Here is a 20739-nt window from a genome sequence, read left to right as displayed (position 1 = left end):
TGAAATCTTAATTTTTCTGTGATCCGGATATGAAATTCCCTCCACGTCACAGGGGAAAGGACCAATGGGCTGGTAGATAAATGTGCTGTGCGAGCCGCGTATCCCGGGACTGTGGCTCATCTCGAATCAGACCAAATGGAATTCTGCACTGCCTTCTTAAATTATTCCGTACATTTTAATTCGCACAAACGCATATTCCTCTGACGTTTTGCCCAGCATACAACACACCGCTGGCGTGACCAGAAAAACCTGCTCGGTTACATAGAGAATCGAGACAGCAGCAAAGACATCCGAGAGAAAATATACAAAATAGACTCTTGTACCGTACGTATTCGTATTTTATTAGTTCCTTACGAGATAGCTAGCTAGGTAGGTTTACCCTACGTTTATTGTTCAAATGGTTGAAATTGATGCTGCCCTTTACATTGTATCCAATCGATTCAAGTTTGAAACAATCTTGCTACTTTAACTAAACGCAGCCATTGTCAATCTGTTTAGCTGCTTTTCTGTAAAACTATTAGCTGCTAAAACGGTCCGATTTATGCATGTGACATCCATTCTGTCAAAGGGAGTTTAAAACCCCAGACGGGTGTATCCCATAGTTTACATATTCGCACATGTCTGATTTGTTTTATTTCTGCGTGTGTACGTTAATCTACATGTCATTTGAAGCTTTCATCCGGGAACGCTCTTCCCTAAACATGTTTTATGGTCCTTTACTCACACAGGACAAGTAGGGTGCGTATGCGTAATGTCACGCATCGATTGTGTCAAGGCTGGCTTTGTTTGTACAGTGTTTGTTTTGCTTTTGCGCTAGCAGAGCTTTGTTTTCCTGTTCAGTAGGATAGGAACACCAATTAACACTGAAGAGAGAGAGAGAGGCCATCGCATAGGCTGCTATTCTGTCTAGCCAGCTGTCATTCTCTCTGCTCTGGAGCCTATTAGGTCTACAGTAACAACTTAATCGAAATGTTCGTCTTATAAATACTAACTTCATTTAAAGACATTTGACCTTGACCTATCATGTTACATTTTTAGTTTGGCTCCATGTTTGTTATTATTCATTTATTTATGTATTTATCCAGCCACACTAGTTTGGTGATCTCAGGCTTTAATGCATAATTATTTGTGCCTCCATCATTCTAAATCAGACAGTCAGTATCATTAGACTGGATGTGTGATGTAAATAGATGTTTTGAAAGTGTCAGATTGTGAATGTTGGTAGCCCAATCTTAGACCAGGCATGAACAACTGTCACCCAGACTGCACCTCATATAGGATAGATTGTGTCTCACAATGTTTTTCAATTAGTAGCCTATGACGTGAGTCTAACAAGCTGTATAGGCTTATGTCATCAGTGATGTAGTCAGTGCTGTGATGTCAGTGCAGGGACTGTCATGATGCTCAGTGACACTTTAGGTAACTCTAGGCCTTATGGGAATTTTATTTCTGCAGCAGCGCCATGTACTGTATGTTGCCTCTAACCACAGATCTAGGACCAGATTACCCTACCCCCAATCATAACCTTCACCATTAGGGGGTGTAAAAAGATCTGACCCTCTATCTGTGGTTAGGGGTGATTAGAGGCCAGAATGATGATGGTGGTTTAATGATGAAGATAACAGACAAAACAGCTGCGGAACATCCCCTGAAATAGAACAACCCATTGGAGTGTTCCATCGCTCATTGTTTTGTCTGGGTTCAGTTTTGCATTCAGTCTGAGAGTTGTCTGTGTTCTGAGTTGCGTTCCGTCTGTATTCTTTCTGCCTTGCGTCTGTGATGAGGTTGTGTGTGTTTGTTCATGGAGCTCTGGGACCGGACTCCATCTTGACTGATGGAGATGGAATCATGTCAGGCCCTGTGAAGGGCAGTACCTCTCCACTAACTCCTATAGACGGGTAGATTGTTTAGCAACAAAATCGATGCATGTGCAACCATGGAGCAAAACAGGGGGGGTTGGCTTAGAATCAAAGGATTGTTGACATGTAAACTATGTTTCCTTTCCAAATCTTTATTGAAATCATAAATATATTTGCACAATGAGCACTTGTTGTCTCTCAAATACATTGTTACAGTTGTTGGTTAGCTAACAATTTTTTTTGCCATATTAGCATAGACATGACATGAGTCAAAACACCTCAAAACAAGATAACAAGCCACCTACTATGATACCTCACATGGCAGCTTCTTGTCATTGTTGCTGGCAACCTGATTGTCCAGAATCATAACAACACACTGACTTCCGCCCCATCAAATCAAATTTGTATTGTCACATGCTTCATAAACAACAGGTGTAGACTAACAGTGAAATGCTTACTTACGGGGCCTTCCCAACAATGCAGAATACAATAAAAAAAAAAAAAACAATAGAAAATAAATTGTAACACAAGGATTAAATCCACAATGAGCGATGATACAGTGAGGGAAAAAAGTATTTCATCCCCTGCTGACTTTGTACCTTTGCCCACTGACCAAGACATGATCAGTCTATAATTTTAATGGTAGGTTTATATGAACAGTGAGAGACAGAATAACAACAAAAAAATCCAGAAAAACTGATGTAAAATTTTTTATAAATTGATTTGCATTTTAATGAGGGAAATAAGTATTTGACCCCTCTGCAAAACATGACTTAGTACTTGGTGGCAAAACCCTTGTTGGTAATCACAGAGGTCAGACGTTTCTTGTAGTTGGCCACCAGGTTTGCACACATTTCAGGAGGGATTTTGTTCCACTCCTCTTTGCAGATCTTCTCCAAGTCATTAAGGTTTCGAGGCTGACGTTTGGCAACTCGAACCTTCAGCTCCCTCCACAGATTTTCTATGGGATTAAGGTCTGGAGACTGGCTAGGCCACTCCAGGACCTTAATGTGCTTCTTCTTGAGCCACTCCTTTGTTGCCTTGGCCGTGTGTTTTGGGTCATTGTCATGCTGGAATACCCATCCACGACCCATTTTCAATGCCTTGGCTGAGGGAAGGAGGTTCTCACCCAAGATTTGACGGTACATGGCCCCGTCCATCGTCCCTTTGATGCAGTGAAGTTGTCCTGTCCCCTTAGCAGAAAAACACCCCCAAAGCATAATGTTTCCACCTCCATGTTTGACGGTGGGGATGGTGTTCTTGGGGTCATAGGCAGCATTCCTCCTCCTCCAAACACGGCGAGTTGAGTTGATGCCAAAGAGCTCGATTTTGGTCTCATCTGACCACAACACTTTCACCCAGTTCTCCTCTGAATCATTCAGATGTTCATTGGCAAACTTCAGACGGCCCTGTATATGTGCTTTCTTGAGCAGGGGGACCTTGCGGGCACTGCAGGATTTCAGTCCTTCACGGCGTAGTGTGTTACCAATTGTTTTCTTGGTGACTATGGTCCCAGCTGCCTTGAGATCATTGACAAGATCCTCCCGTGTAGTTCTGGGCTGATTCCTCACCGTTCTCATGATCATTGCAACTCCACGAGGTGAGATATTGCATGGAGCCCCAGGCCGATGGAGATTGACAGGTCTTTTGTGTTTCTTCCATTTGCGAATAATCGCACCAACTGTTGTCACCTTCTCATCAAGCTGCTTGGCGATGGTCTTGTAGCCCATTCCAGCCTTGTGTAGGTCTACAATCTTGTCCCTGACATCCTTGGAGAGCTCTTTGGTCTTGGCCATGGTGGAGAGTTTGGAATCTGATTGATTGATTGCTTCTGTGGACAGGTGTCTTTTATACAGGTAACAAGCTGAGATTAGGAGCACTCCCTTTAAGAGTGTGCTCCTAATCTCAGCTCGTTACCTGTATAAAAGACACCTGGGAGCCAGAAATCTTTCTGATTGAGAGGGGGTCAAATACTTATTTCCCTCATTAAAATGCAAATCAATTTATAACATTTTTGCCATGCGTTTTTCTGGATTTTGTTGTTGTTATTCTGTCTCTCACTGTTCAAATAAACCTACCATTAAAATTATAGACTGATCATTTCTTTGTCAGTGGGCAAATGTACAAAATCAGCAGGGGATCAAATACTTTTTTCCCTCACTGTAGCTTGGCTATATACATGGGGTATCTGTACCGGGTCAATGATAACTTAGCTATATACATGGGGTATCTGTAGCGAGTCAATGATAACTTGGCTATATACATGGGGTATCTGTACCGGGTCAATGATAACTTGGCTATATACACTGCTCAAAATAATAAAGGGAACACTTAAACAACACAATGTAACTCCAAGTCAATCACACTTCTGTGAAATCAAACTGTCCACTTAGGAAGCAACACTGATTGACAATACATTTCACATGCTGTTGTGCAAATGGAATAGACAACAGGTGGAAATTATAGGCAATTAGCAAGACACCCCCAATAAAGCACTTGTTCTGCAGGTGGTGACCACAGACCACTTCTCAGTTCCTATGCTTCCTGGCTGATGTTTTGGTCACTTTTGAATGCTGGCAGTGCTTTCACTCTAGTGGTAGCATGAAACGGAGTCTACAACCCACACAATTGGCTCAGGTAGTGCAGCTCATCCAGGATGGCACATCAATGCGAGCTGTGGCAAGAAGGTTTGCTGTGTCTGTCAGCGTAGTGTCCCTAGCATTGAGGCGCTACCAGGAGACAGGCCAGTACATCAGGAGACGTGGAGGAGGCCGTAGGAGCGCAACAACCCAGCAGCAGGACCACTACCTCCGCCTTTGTGCAAGGAGGAGCAGGAGGAGCACTGCCAGAGCCCTGCAAAATTACCTCCAGCAGGCCACAAATGTGCATGTGTCTGCTCAAACGGTCAGAAACAGACTCCATGAGGGTGGTATGAGGGCCTGACGTCCACAGGTGGGGGTTGTGCTTACAGCCCAACACCGTGCAGGACGTTTGGCATTTGCCAGAGAACACCAAGATTAGCAAATTCGCCACTGGCGCCCTGTGCTCTTCACAGATGAAAGCAGGTTCACACTGAGCACATGACAGACGTGACAGAGTCTGGAGACGCCGTGGAGAACGCTCTGCTGCCTGCAACATCCTCCAGCATGACCGGTTTGGCGGTGGGTCAGTCATGGTGTGGGGTGGCATTTCTTTGTGGGGCCGCACAGCCCTCCATGTGCTCGCCAGAGGTAGCCTGACTGCCATTAGGTACCGAGATGAGATCCTCAGACTCCTTGTGAGACCATATGCTGGTGCGGTTGGCCCTGGATTCCTCCTAATGCAAGACAATGCTAGACCTCATGTGGCTGGAGTGTGTCAGCAGTTCCTGCAAGAGGAAGGCATTGATGCTATGGACTGGCCTGCCCGTTCCCCAGACCTGAATCCAATTGAGCACATCTGGGACATCATGTCTCGCTCCATCCACCAACGCCATGTTGCACCACAGACTGTCCAGGAGTTGGCGGATGCTTTAGTCCAGGTCTGGGAGGAGATCCCTCAGGAGACCATCCGCCACCTCATCAGGAGCATGCCCAGCCATTGTAGGGAGGTCATACAGGCACGTGGAGGCCACACACACTACTGAGCCTCATTTTGACTTGTTTTAAGGACATTACATCAAAGTTGGATCAGCCTGTAGTGTGGTTTTCCACTTAAATTTTGAGTGTGACTCCAAATCCAGACCTCCATGGGTTGATACATTTGATTTCCATTGATAATTTTTGTGTGATTTTGTTGTCAGCACATTCAACTATGTAAAGAAAAAAGTATTTAATAAGATTATTTAATTCATTCAGATCTAGGATGTGTTATTTTAGTGTTCCCTTAATTTTTTTGAGCAGTGTACATGGGGTATCTGTATCGGGTCAATGATAACTTGGCTATATACATGGGGTATCTGTACCGGGTCAATGATAACTTGGCTATATACATGGGGTATCTGTACCGGGTCAATGATAACTTGGCTATATACATGGGGTATCTGTACCGGGTCAATGATAACTTGGCTATATACATGGGGTATCTGTACCGGGTCAATGATAACTTGGCTATATACATGGGGTATCTGTACCGGGTCAATGATAACTTGGCTATATACATGGGGTACCTGTACCGGGTCAATGATAACTTGGCTATATACATGGGGTACCAGTACCGAGTCAATGATAGCTTGGCTATACAGTGCTATGAAAAATAATTTGCCCCCTTTCTAATTTTCTCTACTTTTGCATATTTGTGATACTGAATGTTATCAGATCTTCAACCAAAACCTAATATTAGATAAAGGGAACATAAGTGAACAAATAACACAACAATTACATATTTATTTCATAAACAAAGTTATGCAACGCCCAATTCCCCTGTGTGAAAAAGTAATTGACCCCTTACACTCAATAACTGGTTGTGCCACCTTTAGCTGCAATGACTCCAACCACATGCTTCCTGTAGTTGTTGATCAGTCTCTCACGTCGCTGTGGAGGAATTTTGGCCCACTCTTCCATGCAGAACTGCTTTAACTCAGTGACGTGTGGGTTTTCAAGCATGAACTGCTCGTTTCAAGTCCTGCCACAACATCTCAATTGGGATTAGGTCTGGACTTTGACTAGGCCATTCCAAAACTTCCAATTTGTTGCTTTTTAGCAATTTTCATGTAGACTTGATTGTGTGTTTTGGATCATTGTCTTGCTGCATGACCCAGCTGCGCTTCAGCTTCAGCTCACAGACGGATGGTCTGATATTCTCCTGTAGAATTCTCTGATACAGAGCAGAATTCATGGTTCCTTCTATTAAGGCAAGTCATCCAGGTCCTGAGGCAGCAAAGCATCCCCAAACCATCACACCACCACCACCATGCTTGACCTTTGGTATGATGTTCTTACTGTGGAATGCAGTGTTTGGTTTTCGCCAGGCATAATGGGACCCATCTCGTCCAAAATGTTGACTCAAGTTTGCCAAAAAGCACCTGGATGATCATCAAGACTCTTGGAAGAATGTTCTATGGACAGATGATTCAAAAGTATAACTTTTTGGACGACATGGTTCCAGTAATGCCTGGCGAAAACCAATCTCTGCATTCCACAGTAAGAACATCATACCAAAGGTCAAGCATGGTGGTGGTGGTGTGATGGTTTGGGGATGCTTTGCTGCCTCAGGACCTGGACGACTTGCCTTAATAGAAGGAACCATGAATTCTGCTCTGTATCAGAGAATTCTACAGGAGAATGTCCGGGCAAATACTTTTTCATAGCACTGTATACATGGGGTACCAGTACCGAGTCAATGATAGTTTGGCTATATACATGGGGTACCGGTACCGGGTCAATGATAGCTTGGCTATATACATGGGGTACCTGTACCGGGTCAATGATAGCTTGGCTATATACATGGGGTACCTGTACCAGGTCAATGATAACTTGGCTATATACATGGGGTACCTGTACCGGGTCAATGATAACTTGGCTATATACATGGGGTACCTGTACCGGGTCAATGATAGCTTGGCTATATACATGGGGTACCTGTACCGGGTCAATGATTGCTTGGCTATATTAATGGGGTACCTGTACCGAGTCGATGTGCAGGGGTACGAGGTAATTGAAGTATATATGTACATATAGGTAGGGATAAAGTGACTAGGCAACAGGATAGATAATATACAGTAGCAACAGCGTATGTGATGAGTGTGTGTGTGTGTGTGGCGACAGTGTGCCTGTGTGTTCCTGTTATGTGAGTGTGTATGTGTTGGAGTGTCTGTGTGAGTGTATGGGTAGAGTCCAGTGTGTGTATGTGTTGGAGTGTCCGTGTGGGTAGAGTCCAGTGTGTGTATGTGTTGGAGTGTCCGTGTGGGTAGAGTCCAGTGTGTGTATGTGTTGGAGTGTCCGTGTGGGTAGAGTCCAGTGTGTGTATGTGTTGGAGTGTCTGTGTGAGTGTATGGGTAGAGTCCAGTATGTGTTGGAGTGTCTGTGTGAGTGTATGGGTAGAGTCCAGTGTGTGTATGTGTTGGAGTGTCTGTGTGAGTGTATGGGTAGAGTCCAGTGTGTGTATGTGTTGGAGTGTCTGTGTGAGTGTATGGGTAGAGTCCAGTGTGTGTGCGTGACATGGTCAGCTAACCTATTTGGCTGTAGATCAAGTATTTTCAATTTTCACACCTAATCAACCAATCCTAGATATTTGGTGAGCTGAGGTTAGTTTATTTAATATGCTATGTAATGCCAGGGTGTCTGTAGAGCTGGCCGACATGGCCAAAAATCCATATCACGATAAATTGACTGAATAATCACGATAACAATAAATTGATCGATAAGTTTATAACATTAATGTGCACCACAGTAATTTTTTTTATATTACCCTTAAAACTACTACTACTTTGAATGTTGTAGCTATCAATTGTCCCATAAACAATAACCCATATAAAAATAAAAAAAGTAATTTAAAACTTCACATTTCTCTAGTACGGCCCTATAGGTTATTTACCGTCATGACCGAAATCAGCAAAATGTTCACGATAAGTGGTCGGTGTTGATAATTTTCAGTTTATCGTCCCAGCTTTAGTGTCAGTATAGGATAACAACCTTGCTGTTCTAGGGCCATGACAAGAAATTCAACCACTCCTTTTAGGAAAGGCTAAAAGCATTCCTTCCTATTTGAAGGAAATCAATATAAAATATATGCCATTTAGCAGATGCTTTTATCCAGAGCGACTTAGTCATGCATGCAAATATTTTATGTATGGTCCCGGGAATTGAACCCACTACCCTGGCGTCACAAGCACCATGCTCTACCAACTGAGCTACAAAGGACCACATATACTGTAGATTGTATACAAAGTATTGTTTTCTACATAACTCTGTTATTCTAGGCTACATTAGACCAGGTTAATGTTACAGATAATCCATTATTATTTGTAAAATATGACATACTGTAGGCCCCTAGTCTATTACTAGAGGTCAGATAGTGAACTCAAACTCAAGTCCATGAATTGTGTCCAACTAGGCCTAGGCTACATCCAGGCCCCTTGGTTTGATCCCTTTGGCGAGTTTTGAAGAACATTCTAGTCATTAATTCTAGTTGATGACATCAGAAAGGACAGCTGCTGATGAATTCAGCCAGTACTGGAAAATCGCTCCTCATATCCATAGGCTTCATGGTATGTATATAAAGTGGGCTAGCAGCCTTTTATTTCCTGGTTGATCATGTTGTGGCTTGTCTGAATCAGGATTATCCCTTCAATTATAGACTCATGCAGTGGCCAGTCCACAGACATTTAGCCTCATTCTTGTTTAATTCTGACTGATAGGTTGTTATTAAAGTTGCATTAATCAAATCACATTTTATTTAGCACGTGCTTGGTAAACAACAGGTGTAGACTAACAGTGAAATGCTTACTTACGGGTCCTTTTCCAACAACGCAGAGACAAAGATGCTACTTATACTGTGTTAATCTCACAGCTTCATGGGAAACGCAGTGTTGTGAACAGGTCTGGGTGGGGAGAGTGGGGTTGGGTGGTGAGGGTAGAGAGGGGTCTCCTTTCTTGTGTGTAGTCAGTAGGATAGGAATAGCATTATCTTGGGTTCACTGTCCTGAGTTTGGCGCTGGGGCTTTTTCAGGGGCGGCTGCAAGCATACCAAACGTCCAGATAGAAATGGATAGTGTAGAACAGACATGATTCTCTTGCATGTAGAAAATAGGACTAGGGAATCCCATCTGCTCTACATTATTTGTTTCTATGTGCAAGACTGTGAGCGTTGCAGTCCACTGACTAGGCTCCTGCTGTGGACTGTGATCAAAGTGACAAGCTCCTGGCATCACTCGGTCTGTTCTGTTCTGGGAGGAATGGAGGTAATACCCTCGCGCTCAGCACTAAGGATTAATAGTCACAAGTTATTCTCTCTCTCTCTCTCTCTCTCTCTCTCTCTCTCTCTCTCTCTCTCTCTCTCTCTCTCTCTCTCTCTCTCTCTCTCTCTCTCTCTCTCTCTCTCTCTCTCTCTCTCTCTCTCTCTCTCTCTCTCTCTCTCTCTCTCTCTCTCTCTCTGAGAGTTTGTTTCAGCAGCTAGGTTATCCTTCATGTTGGCGTCAAACACTCCATGACAACGTTCTAAGATTCTTTCTAGAATGTAAACTGTGTTAGAACTTTAGGTGCCAACATGGCGAACCATTGGAATCCTAAATCTCAAACGGAGTTGGCCTAACTTTACACTGGCCTTGAGTAGGCTATTTCAGGATTCCCGACGCACGTTGTTGAGACATCCTCTTGAGTGATGAAACACACACGCACACACCTATTATCTGTCGTCTGGCTGCCTTTGTTTTGTTGTCATGACAACCATGCCGAATGCAGTGAGGTGTGCAGAGTGTAGTCTGACTCAGCATCAGCAGGTATTGCTTATGCCCTTTTATAAATCACTGCTAGATCCCAGGGGGAAGACTGCACTCTTCTTTCTGTGGGTGTATCTCAATACAATTGCCTTCCTCTCCTTGTCTCCTCTCCTCCATCACTACTAATGTTCTTCAGTCCTGGTTTGGGACACCCATAGGGTATGCAGGCTTTTGTTCCAGTTTATTTTACGTCAATGTAGATGAAGGAGAGGAGCTTAGAAGTTACTTCAGACTATTGAGATGCACCCCATGTCAAGTAAGGGGAGAAACGCCTGTGGTCCACTGATATATATGGTATAATTAAGCAATAAGGCCAGATGGGGTGTGGTATATAGCCAATATACCACAGCTAAACACTGTTCTTACGCCCTTAGCCGTGGTATATTGGTCATATACCACAAACCCCAGAGGTGCCTTATTGCTATTATAAACTGGTTACCAACGTAATTAGAACAGTAAAAATAAATGTTTTGTCATACCCGTGATATACCACGGTTTTCAGCCAATCAGCATTCAGTGCTCGAACCACCACTAAGTCACCCAGTTTATAATGTGTGATATACAGTGTATAAAACATTAATAACACCTTCCTAATATTGACTTGCCCGCCCTCAGAACAGCCTAAATTCGTTGGGGCATGGACTCTACAAAGTGTCGAAAGCGTTCCACAGGAATGCTGGCCCATGTTGACTCCAAGCTTCCCACAGTTGTGTCAAGTTGGCTGGATGTCCTTTGGGTGGTGGAACATTCTTGATACACACAGGAAACTGTTGAGTGTGAAAAACCCAGCAGCGTTGCAGTTCTTGACACAAACTGGTGCTTCTGGCACCTACTACCATACCCCGTTCAAAGGCACTTAAATCTTTTGTCTTGCCTATTCACTCACTGAATGGCACACATACACAATCCATGTCTCAATTGTCTCAAGGCTTTAAAATCCTTCTTTAACCTGTCTCCTCCCCTTCATCTACACTGATTGAAGTGGATTTAACAAGTGACATCAATAAGGAATCATAGCTTTCACCTGGTCAGTCTGTCATGGATAGAGCAGGTGTTCCTAATGTTTTGTACACTCAGTGTATATGGAAGAATGTGTTATACACTGAACAAAAATATAAACGCAACATGCAATAATTAACGATTTTACTGAGTTACAGTTCATATAAGGAAATCAGTCAATTGAAATAAATTCATTAGGCCCTAATCTATGGATTTCACATAACTGGTCAGGGGCGCAGCCATGGATGGGCCTGGGAGAACATACGCCCACTCACTTGAGAGCCAGGCCCACCAACTGGGGAGCCAGGCCCAGCCAATCAGAATGAGTTTACTACAGACAGAAATACTCCTCAGTTTCATCAGCTGTCCGGGTGACTGGACTCAGACGATCCCGCAGGTGAAGAAGCCGGATGTAGGTCCTGGGCTGGCGTGGTTACACGTGGTCTGCGGTTGTGAGGCCAGTTGGACGTACTGCCAAATTCTCTAAAACGATGTTGGAGGCGGCTTATGGTAGAGAAATGAACATTCAATTATCTGGCAACAGCTCTGGAGGACATTCCTGCAGTCAGCATGCCAATTGCACGCTCCCTCAAAACTTGAGACATTTGTAGCATTGTGTTCTGTGACAAAACTGCACATTTTAGAGTGGCCTTTTATTGTCCCCAGCACAAGGTGCACCTGTGTAATGATCATGCTGTTTAATCAGGTTCTTGATTATGCTACACCTTTCAGATGGATGGATAATCTTGGAAAATGAGAAATGCTCACTAACAGGGATGTAAACAAATTTGTGCACAAAATGTGAGAGAAATAAGGTTTTTGTGCGTATGGAAAATGTCTGGAATATTTTATTTCGGCCATGAAACATGGGACCAACACTTTACATGTTGCGTTTATTTATTTGTTCAGTGCATTCGGAAAGTATTCAGACCCCTTGACTTTTTCCACATTTTGTTACACGTACAGCCTTATTCTAAAATGGATTATAGTTTTTTACACCTCATCTATCTACACACAATACCCCATAATGACAAAGCAAAAACAGGTTTTTAGAAATGTGGGCACATTTTATAACCCCCCCCCCCCCCCCCCCCCCCCAAAAAAAATAATATAAGTACTTTGTAGAAGCATCTTTGGCAGCGATTACAGCCTCAAGTCTTCTTGGGTATGACGCTACAAGCTTGGCACACCTGTATTTGAGGAGTTTCTCCCATTCTTCTCTGCAGATCCTCTCAAGCTCTGTCAGGTTGGATGGGGAGCATCGCTGCACAGCTATTTTCAGGTCTCTCCAGAGATGTTAGCTCGGGTTCAAGTCCAGGCTTTGGCTGGGCCACTCAAGGACATTCAGAGACTTGTCCCGAAGCCACTCCTGTGTTATCTTGGCTGTGTGCTTAGGGTTGTCCTCCTGTTGGAAGGTGAACCTTTGCCCCAGTCTGAGGTCCTGAGCGCTCTGGAGCAGGTTTTCATCAAGGATCTCTCTGTACTTTGTTCCGTTAATCTTTCCCTCGATCCTGACTAGTCTCCCAGTCCCTGCCGCTGAAAAACATCCCCACAGCATGATGCTGCCACCACCATGCTTCACCGTAGGGATGGTGCCAGGTTTCCTCCAGACATGACGCTTGGCATTCAGGCCAAATAGTTCAATCTTGGTTTCATCAGACCAGATAATCTTGTTTCTCATGGTCTGAGAGTCCTTTAGGTGGCTTTTGGCAAACTCCAAGCGGGCTGTCTTGTGCCTTTTACGGAGGAGTGGTTTCCGTCTGGCCACTCTACCATAAAGGTCTGATTTGGTGGAGTGCTCCAGAGATGATTGTTCTTCTGGAAGGTTCTCCCATCTCCACAGAGATCAGGTGCTTGGTCACCTCCCTGACCAAGGCCCTTCTCCCCCGATTTCTCAGTTTGGCCGGGCGGCCAGCTCTAGGAAGAGTCTTGATGGTTCCAAACTTCTTCCATTTAAGAATGATGAAGGCCAATGTGTTCAGTGCTGCAGAAATGTTTTGGTACCCTTCCCCAGATCTGTGCCTCGACACAATCCTGTCTCGGAGCTCTACGGACAATTCCTTCAACCTCATGGCTTGGTTTTTACTCTGACATGCACTGTCAACTGTGGGACCTTATATAGACAGGTGTGTGCCATTCCAAATCATGTCCAATCAATTGAATTTACCACAGGAGGACTCCAATCAAGTTGTAGAAACATCTCAATAATGTTCAATGGAAACCGGATGCACCTGAGCAAAATTTAGAGACTCATAGCAAAGAGTCTGAATACGTATGTAAATAAGGTATTTCCGTTTTTTTTATTTGTAATAAATTTGCAAAAATGTCTAAAACACTGTTTTCGCTTTGTCATTATGGGTAGTATTGTATTGTGTGTAGATTGATGAGAAAAATAATTATAATTTAATCTATTTTAGAATAAGGCTGTAACGTAACAAAATGTGGAAAAAGTCAAGGGGTCTGAATACTTTCCGAATGCACTGTGTATATATGGTATAAATAAGCAGTAAGGCCCGAGGGGGTGTGGCATATGGCCAATATACCAGGGCTAAGGGCTGTTCTTATGTACGACACAACGCGGATACAGCCCTTAGCCGTGGTATATTGGCCATATACCACAACCCCCCGAGGTGCCTTATTGCTATTATAAACTGGTTACCAACGTAATTAGCAGTAAAAATACATGTTTTGTCATACCCATGGTATATGGTCTGATATACCACGGCTGTCAGCCAATCAGTATTCAGGGCTCGAACCACCCAGTTGTTTAATTATATATTATCCTATATGTTAGATAGATAGATAGGGTATACTGTGTGTTTTATGTTCCATCTATCTATCTAAGGTATGTATGATGTGTATCCTGTGTGTGTTTTCAGGCTGTCAGGAGAGACCCCGAGGAAAGGCCCAGCCACCATGCCGCTGTTCGGTAAATCCCACAAGAATCCCGCCGACATCGTCCGGACTCTGAAGGAGAACATGGCAATCCTGGTGAAACAAGACAAGAAAACAGATAAGGTGTCACACATCTTCATAACACTAGTCCTTACACCACGAATCCTCACTAAACAAATCCTTACAACACAAGTCCTTATAACAGTCCTCACAACACAAACCAGTACTTCCCTTAGAAAAGGCCCACAAGCAGGTGTTGTGTAACATTGCTGTTGGGGCCTCGGTGGACCTCTTCTATTTGATCCAATCAGTCAGTTGGTGTGGTTATTATTACGGTGGGCCTCTAGCTGACACTTGGCTGTGAATGTAGCATCGCTGCCTGGCCGGTCCTTCATTGCCACCCAGCTGTAAAGGCCCTCTCTCCACCATGGGACTGTTAGAGAGGGGCTGTCCAGACAGAACTCCCAGTAACCTGGCTCTAACCACGCTGCTACCACACACAGCCAGGCTATAGTGATCTCAATACAGTCCACTCCTGTCATATGCAATGCTGATATCCAGAGCAAGTCATTAATAATGTGTGTTATGATTGGGCCTGAGGCTGAGACATTATTATTGTCGATCAACAATGACAAGCCTATAGGTTGTAGGTTGAGAGCTTTTGTGAAAGAGCACAGTTGGAAAGATATGGCATATAGAAGCAAACCGGATGGACATCATGAAAATGATCGGAGAGGTTGAGGGTAGAAGAAGTTCAGGAGTAAAAACAAACAAAATAGAATTATTGTAAAATTGACTGTCCATAAAATTTATATAGTATGTATAAGCTGGAAGTAGAGGCCTAAGCGTTGTTGTTCACTAGTTTTACTCCAATTAGGGAAGGGGTCGTGGGGTTGGAAAGTAATACAGGATAATAGCGGACGATATTGCCACTCCTATTTGCCATATCTTCAATTTAAGCCTACTAGAAAGTGTGTGCCCTCAGGCCTGGAGGGAAGCAAATGTTATTCCCCTACCTAAGAATAGTAAAGCCCCCTTAACTGGCTCAAATAGCAGACCAATCAGCCTGTTACCAACCCTTAGTAAACTTTTGGAAAAAATGGTGTTTGACCAGATAAAATGTTATTTCACAGTAAACTGACAACAGACTTTCAGCACGCTTATAGGGAAGGACATTCAACAAGCACAGAACTTACACAAATGACTGGTGATTGGCTGAGAGAAATTGAGGATAAAAAGATTGTGGGGGCTGTTTTGTTAGACTTCAGTGAGGCTTTTGACATTATCGATCATAGTCTGTTGCTGGAAAAACGTATGCGTTATGGCTTTACACCCCCTGCTATATTGTGGATAAAGAGTTACCAATCTAACAGAACAGAGGATGTTCTTTAATGGAAGCCTCTCCAACAAAATCCAGGTAGAATCAGGAATTCCCCAGGGCAGCTGTCTAGGCCCCTTACTTTTTTTCAATCTTTACTAACGACATGCCACTTGCTTTGAGTAAAGCCAGTGTGTCTATGTATGCGGATGACTCAACACTATACACGTCAGCTACCACAGCGACTGAAATGACATCAACACTTAACAAAGAGCTGCAGCTAGTTTCAGAATGGGTGGCAAGGAACTAGAAGCATTGTATTTGGGACAAATAATTTACTAAACCCTAAACCTCAACTAAATCTTGAAATGAATAATGTGGAAATTGAGAAAGTTGAGGAGACTAAATTGCTTGGAGTAACCCTGGATTGTAAACTGTCATGGTCAAAACATATTGATACAACAGTTGCTAGGATGGGGAGAAGTCTGTCTATAATAAAGCGCTGCTCTGCATTCTTAACAGCATTATCAACAAGGCAGGTCCTACAGGCCTTAGTTTTGTCGCACCTGGACTACTGTTCAGTCGTGTGGTCAGGTGCCACAGAGAGGGACTTAGGAAAATTGCAATTGGCTCAGAACAGGGCAGCACGGCTGGCCCTTGGATGTACACAAAGAGCTAACATTAATAATATGCATTAAAATCTCTCCTGGCTCAGAGTGGAGGAGAGATTGACTTCATCACTACTTTTATTTGTGAGAGGTATTGACATGTTGAATGAACCGAGCTGTCTGTTTGAACTACTGGCACACAGCTCGGACACCCATGCATACCTCACAAGACATGCCACCAGAGGTCTCTTCAGTCCCCAAGTCAAGAACAGACTATGGGAGGCGCACAGTACCACATAGAGCCATGACTACATAGAACTCTATTCCACATCAATTAACTCATGCCAGCAGTAAAATTTTATTTAAAAAACAGATACAAATACACCTTATGGGGGACTGTGAAGCAACACAAACATAGACACATGCATACAAACACACAGATTTTGTGTTGTAGATATGTGGTAGTACATTTTACATTTTAGTAGACGCTCTTCTCCAGAGCGACTTACAGTTAGTGAGTGCATACATTTTTCATACTGGCCCCCTGTGGGAAACGAACCCACAACCCTGGCGTTGCAAGCGCCATGCTCTAGCAGCTGAGCTACAGGACGCCTACAGTAGAGTAGAGGCCTGAGGGCACACACTTAATGTTGCGAAATCTGTTATGAATGTAATGTTTTTAAAATGTATAACTGCCTTAATTTTGCTGGACCCCAGGAAGATTAGTGGGGATCCATAATAAATACAATACCAGTGTCTACAGAGCTAAGTACTGTACCTCCATAGGGAGTCAACTAAATGTCTCCCTCTTGTGGTCAACTCAAGTATAATACCATGGCAGTTTCTTTATTAACAACATAACATTATTAGCAGCAATACTGTTAGAAGTACATATTGTGCCTGTGTGTCTAACTGGTGTCCCTGTCCCAGGCGTCAGAGGAGGTGTCTAAGTGTCTTGTGGCCATGAAGGAGATACTATATGGGACCGGTGACAAGGAGCCTCACACAGAGACAGTGGCCCAGTTGGCCCAGGAGCTCTACAACAGCGGCCTGCTCATCTCCCTGGTGGAAAACCTTCAGGTCATCGACTTCGAGGTGAGACTGAGCCACAGCCGGACCATCAGGGTCGTGTTCATTAGGCACCAAACGGAAGAAAACGGTCTGAAACAGCGTTTTGAAACGTTTTCCATTGCATGTCCCCAGGGGAAGAAGGACGTGTGTCAGATCTTCAACAACATCCTGCGGAGGCAGATCGGCACCCGCAGCCCCACCGTCGAGTACTTCAGCTCTCACCAAGAGGTGCTGTTTGTGTTGCAAAAAGGGTGAGTTACACACACACTCTTCATGTACCACAGCTGACCACAGCCATTGGTATGAGACTCAGTGACGCGTGGGTGTATCCCTCTCCTCCTGCAGGTATGAGACCCCTGGGTCGGCGCTGAACTGTGGCATCATGCTGAGGGAGTGTATCAGACACGAGCCCCTGGCCAAGGTGGTCCTCCACTCAGAACACTTCCAGGACTTCTTCAACTACGTAGAGATGGAGACCTTCGACATCGCCTCAGACGCTTTCGCCACCTTCAAGGTCAGATTACGCAAGATTTGAAAGCGTCTTTCGGTCCTGGAAAAACGTTATATTAAACCCACATTAATAAGACTAAGATGGGCCCGAGATGATATGCTAATCTTTACATTACTGTTGTATCTTTCTATGACCATTTGTTTGAATAATAATAATTAATAATAATATGCCATTTAGCAGACGCTTTTATCCAAAGCGACTTACAGTCACGCGTGCATACATTTTTGTGTATGGGTGGTCCCGGGGATCGAACCCACTACCTTGGCGTTACAAGCGCCGTGCTCTACCAGCTGAGCTACAGAGGACCACGTTGAAAGTTGACTAAATGTATAGATCAGAAATGATTCGATGCAGCAGATGATATGCAATATACAATGTTTTGTTTTTGTGTGAATTAAAGTGACCACGTTTCCTCCCCCATTCACAGGACCTGCTCACAAGACACAAGGTCCTGGTAGCTGAATATCTAGAACAGAATTATGATGCAGTAAGTGACATGTTCAACATTCTGCTGCCCTGGGAGCATTTAACCTTTAGCAGATGGAGTTCATGGAAAGAAAATGTATTTGTTGTTGCACCATCCACCCTCTGCCCTCTTCACAGAATGCATGAAGGAATGGGTGAATGCATTTGTCATCACACACTCGTACTCTCATTCATTGCCATTTACCAGATGAATACACTGAAGTGTGTGTACCGATAAACAACGTTTTGATTGATGACCCATCCTCCCATCCTCTACAATGAATGAGTGCATTTATACCACACATAACACACTTGCCACATACACTCCAGGCATCTATGGTCACTGGTTTTCCCTGCTTGCATAAGACCACCTTGTCTGTTGGTTGTAGTGTGGGGCTCAGGGAAGACCCCAGGGGAGAGCAGACAGGCCAGACACTACCCTACACTGGGCCGCACTAGGTTACAGAAGGCTGTCTTTCATGCCAAGGGCCCCTGGAGGCCTATCGCTCACACAGGCCCAAACAGCACCCCTGATAAGGGCCCTTTCAGACCTGACTGAGAGATGAGAGAAAATATCACAACTTTAATAGACATTCGATAGACATTCCATCCTATTAACTATCTGCAACGCCTATTTAATTCTATGAACATCGTTTTTCCTCCACTTAGTTTTTTTGTGAATGTATTTTTGACTGTTGAGATGCAGCCACCCCTCAACCTGTTCCTTTGTGTCGTTGCAGATCTTTGACCAGTATGAGAAGTTATTGCACTCTGAGAACTATGTGACAAAGAGACAGTCATTAAAGGTGTGTTCTATAATTCACATTTACATGGATTATTTATAGACTAAAACTTTGCATGCTTTTATCGTGTTGATTATCTTGCTTCATAGTAAACATTTGCATACCCTGGTCTTTGTGTGTGTAGTTGTTGGGAGAGCTCCTGTTAGACAGGCATAACTTCACAGTGATGACCCGGTATATCAGCAAGCCTGAGAACCTGAAGCTGATGATGAACCTACTGAGGGACAAGAGCCCCAACATCCAGTTTGAGGCCTTCCACGTCTTCAAGGTACGACATAACAGCCGTTCCCTGAGCCGTTCATATACAAAGTCTGGCAAACTGGCCTCCATGTTGGCCCCAAACGTTCCATGGCAATACCATTTGGGTTCTTACTAGAATGTAATTGCAGACATAAATGTAATGTACAGAACTGACAGGCTGACCCCTCCATCCAGGTGTTTGTGGCGAACCCCAACAAGACGCAGCCCATCATAGATATCCTGCTGAAGAACCAGACCAAACTCATCGACTTCCTTAGCAACTTCCAGAAGGACCGATCGGACGACGAGCAGTTCAACGACGAGAAGACCTACCTAGTCAAACAGATCCGAGACCTGAAGAAACCCGCCTCTTAAAACCTTACCTCCCGTCCGTCCCCCAAACCCTTCCCCTTAGCTATGACCTTTACCCTAACCTTTACTTTTTATTGACCAAAAAAAAAAAAGACAAATACATTAACAATGATTCTATTTCAAATATCAAAAGACATTGTCTTTTTCTTGGTTACTTAAACTTTGCAGAGAATAGTTCTCAATCACTGATGTTTTTCTTTCTTTGTATTTACTTTTTCATGAACTATTTTATCATTAGTGTGTCACAACGGGACGTCTTGAGGAAGGTGATTTCCTCTCTTGGGGGGAACCAGATGGTTAAAGAGACCTCTAGGTGAATGGCTGAGTGAGCGGTGGAGACCACTGGGCGTCACTTTAATTGTGCAAAGATTTTTTGCAAATGTTTTCTTTTTCATTGCCACTTGCAGGCATGAGCCAGCTAGATAGTTCAGACTTCTTTCTTATACACTCCTAATCTAACCGCAGTACAACTGAAGTATCCACAATCCAGAATCATAGAAGGAATTGCTATTTTTCTATTAGAGGATCTAAATGGTATTCTGAATTGTTCTGATTCTAGAAAAGGTAGTAAGTAGTATTCTAGAATACTGTAACAGTATAAAAACACTAATGCTTCAGTCCCTGTACGTGTAGAACTCAGACTCACATTCCCTGCTAGTCTTACTCCTATGGTTTACATGTTTCAAAGCTGTAGTAGGTCCTCTGACATTTGACAACTCTAAATTGGATCCTACAAGGAAAATATTAATGTCTCGTGATCAGCAGGGCCATTTTTTTTTTTACTGCCAAGTTCTATTCTATACGTAGGTTGTCAATAGTTTTGATAAGTGATTCTCTTCAGATGGCTGGTAGCACTTTCTGTATCATTCAACGCGAAAGGATCTATTCCTTTTTGGTTTATTTTAAGCTGATTAAATAGTTTCTTGTTCAACAGGGCTCTAGCATTATCTTTCTTTTTTTTCTTGTCTTGTGTATAAAAGCTGGTTTTAACCCATAAGTGAGTGCCAGTGTGGGTGACAGAAATCCCACTTCGGCACTTTTGGCTGACCTCAATTAAAAAGAGGGAGATTTCTTTTTCTGTACGAAAGTGATTTCTTTAACTTGTTTTCTTATTTAGATGGAGTGGAGGGGGATGGTTGGAACACAGTAACAGTTGAAAACAGACAGTACAGACAGAGGTGC

General features: G+C 43.6%; 1 protein-coding gene across 1 annotated transcript; it reads left to right on the top strand.

Annotated features, from left to right (window-relative positions):
* The first annotated feature begins 128 nt into the window (after positions 1-128).
* Positions 129-20490, top strand: LOC311109783 (calcium-binding protein 39-like). Its single transcript, XM_084152781.1, has 9 exons — positions 129-324; positions 14154-14292; positions 17026-17190; positions 17299-17417; positions 17512-17680; positions 18105-18164; positions 18883-18948; positions 19070-19213; positions 19381-20490. The coding sequence occupies exons 2-9, from the start codon at positions 14191-14193 to the stop codon at positions 19558-19560; spliced, it is 1005 nt and encodes a 334-aa protein (XP_084008907.1). The 5' UTR covers positions 129-324; positions 14154-14190; the 3' UTR covers positions 19561-20490.
* Positions 20491-20739: the final 249 nt, after the last annotated feature.

The sequence above is a fragment of the Coregonus lavaretus genome (assembly GCF_964263955.1).
Source record: "Coregonus lavaretus genome assembly, chromosome: 35".
Lineage (NCBI taxonomy): Eukaryota > Metazoa > Chordata > Actinopteri > Salmoniformes > Salmonidae > Coregonus > Coregonus lavaretus.
Note: the sequence above shows the minus strand (reverse complement) of the source record. Positions and strands in the feature narration are given on the sequence as shown.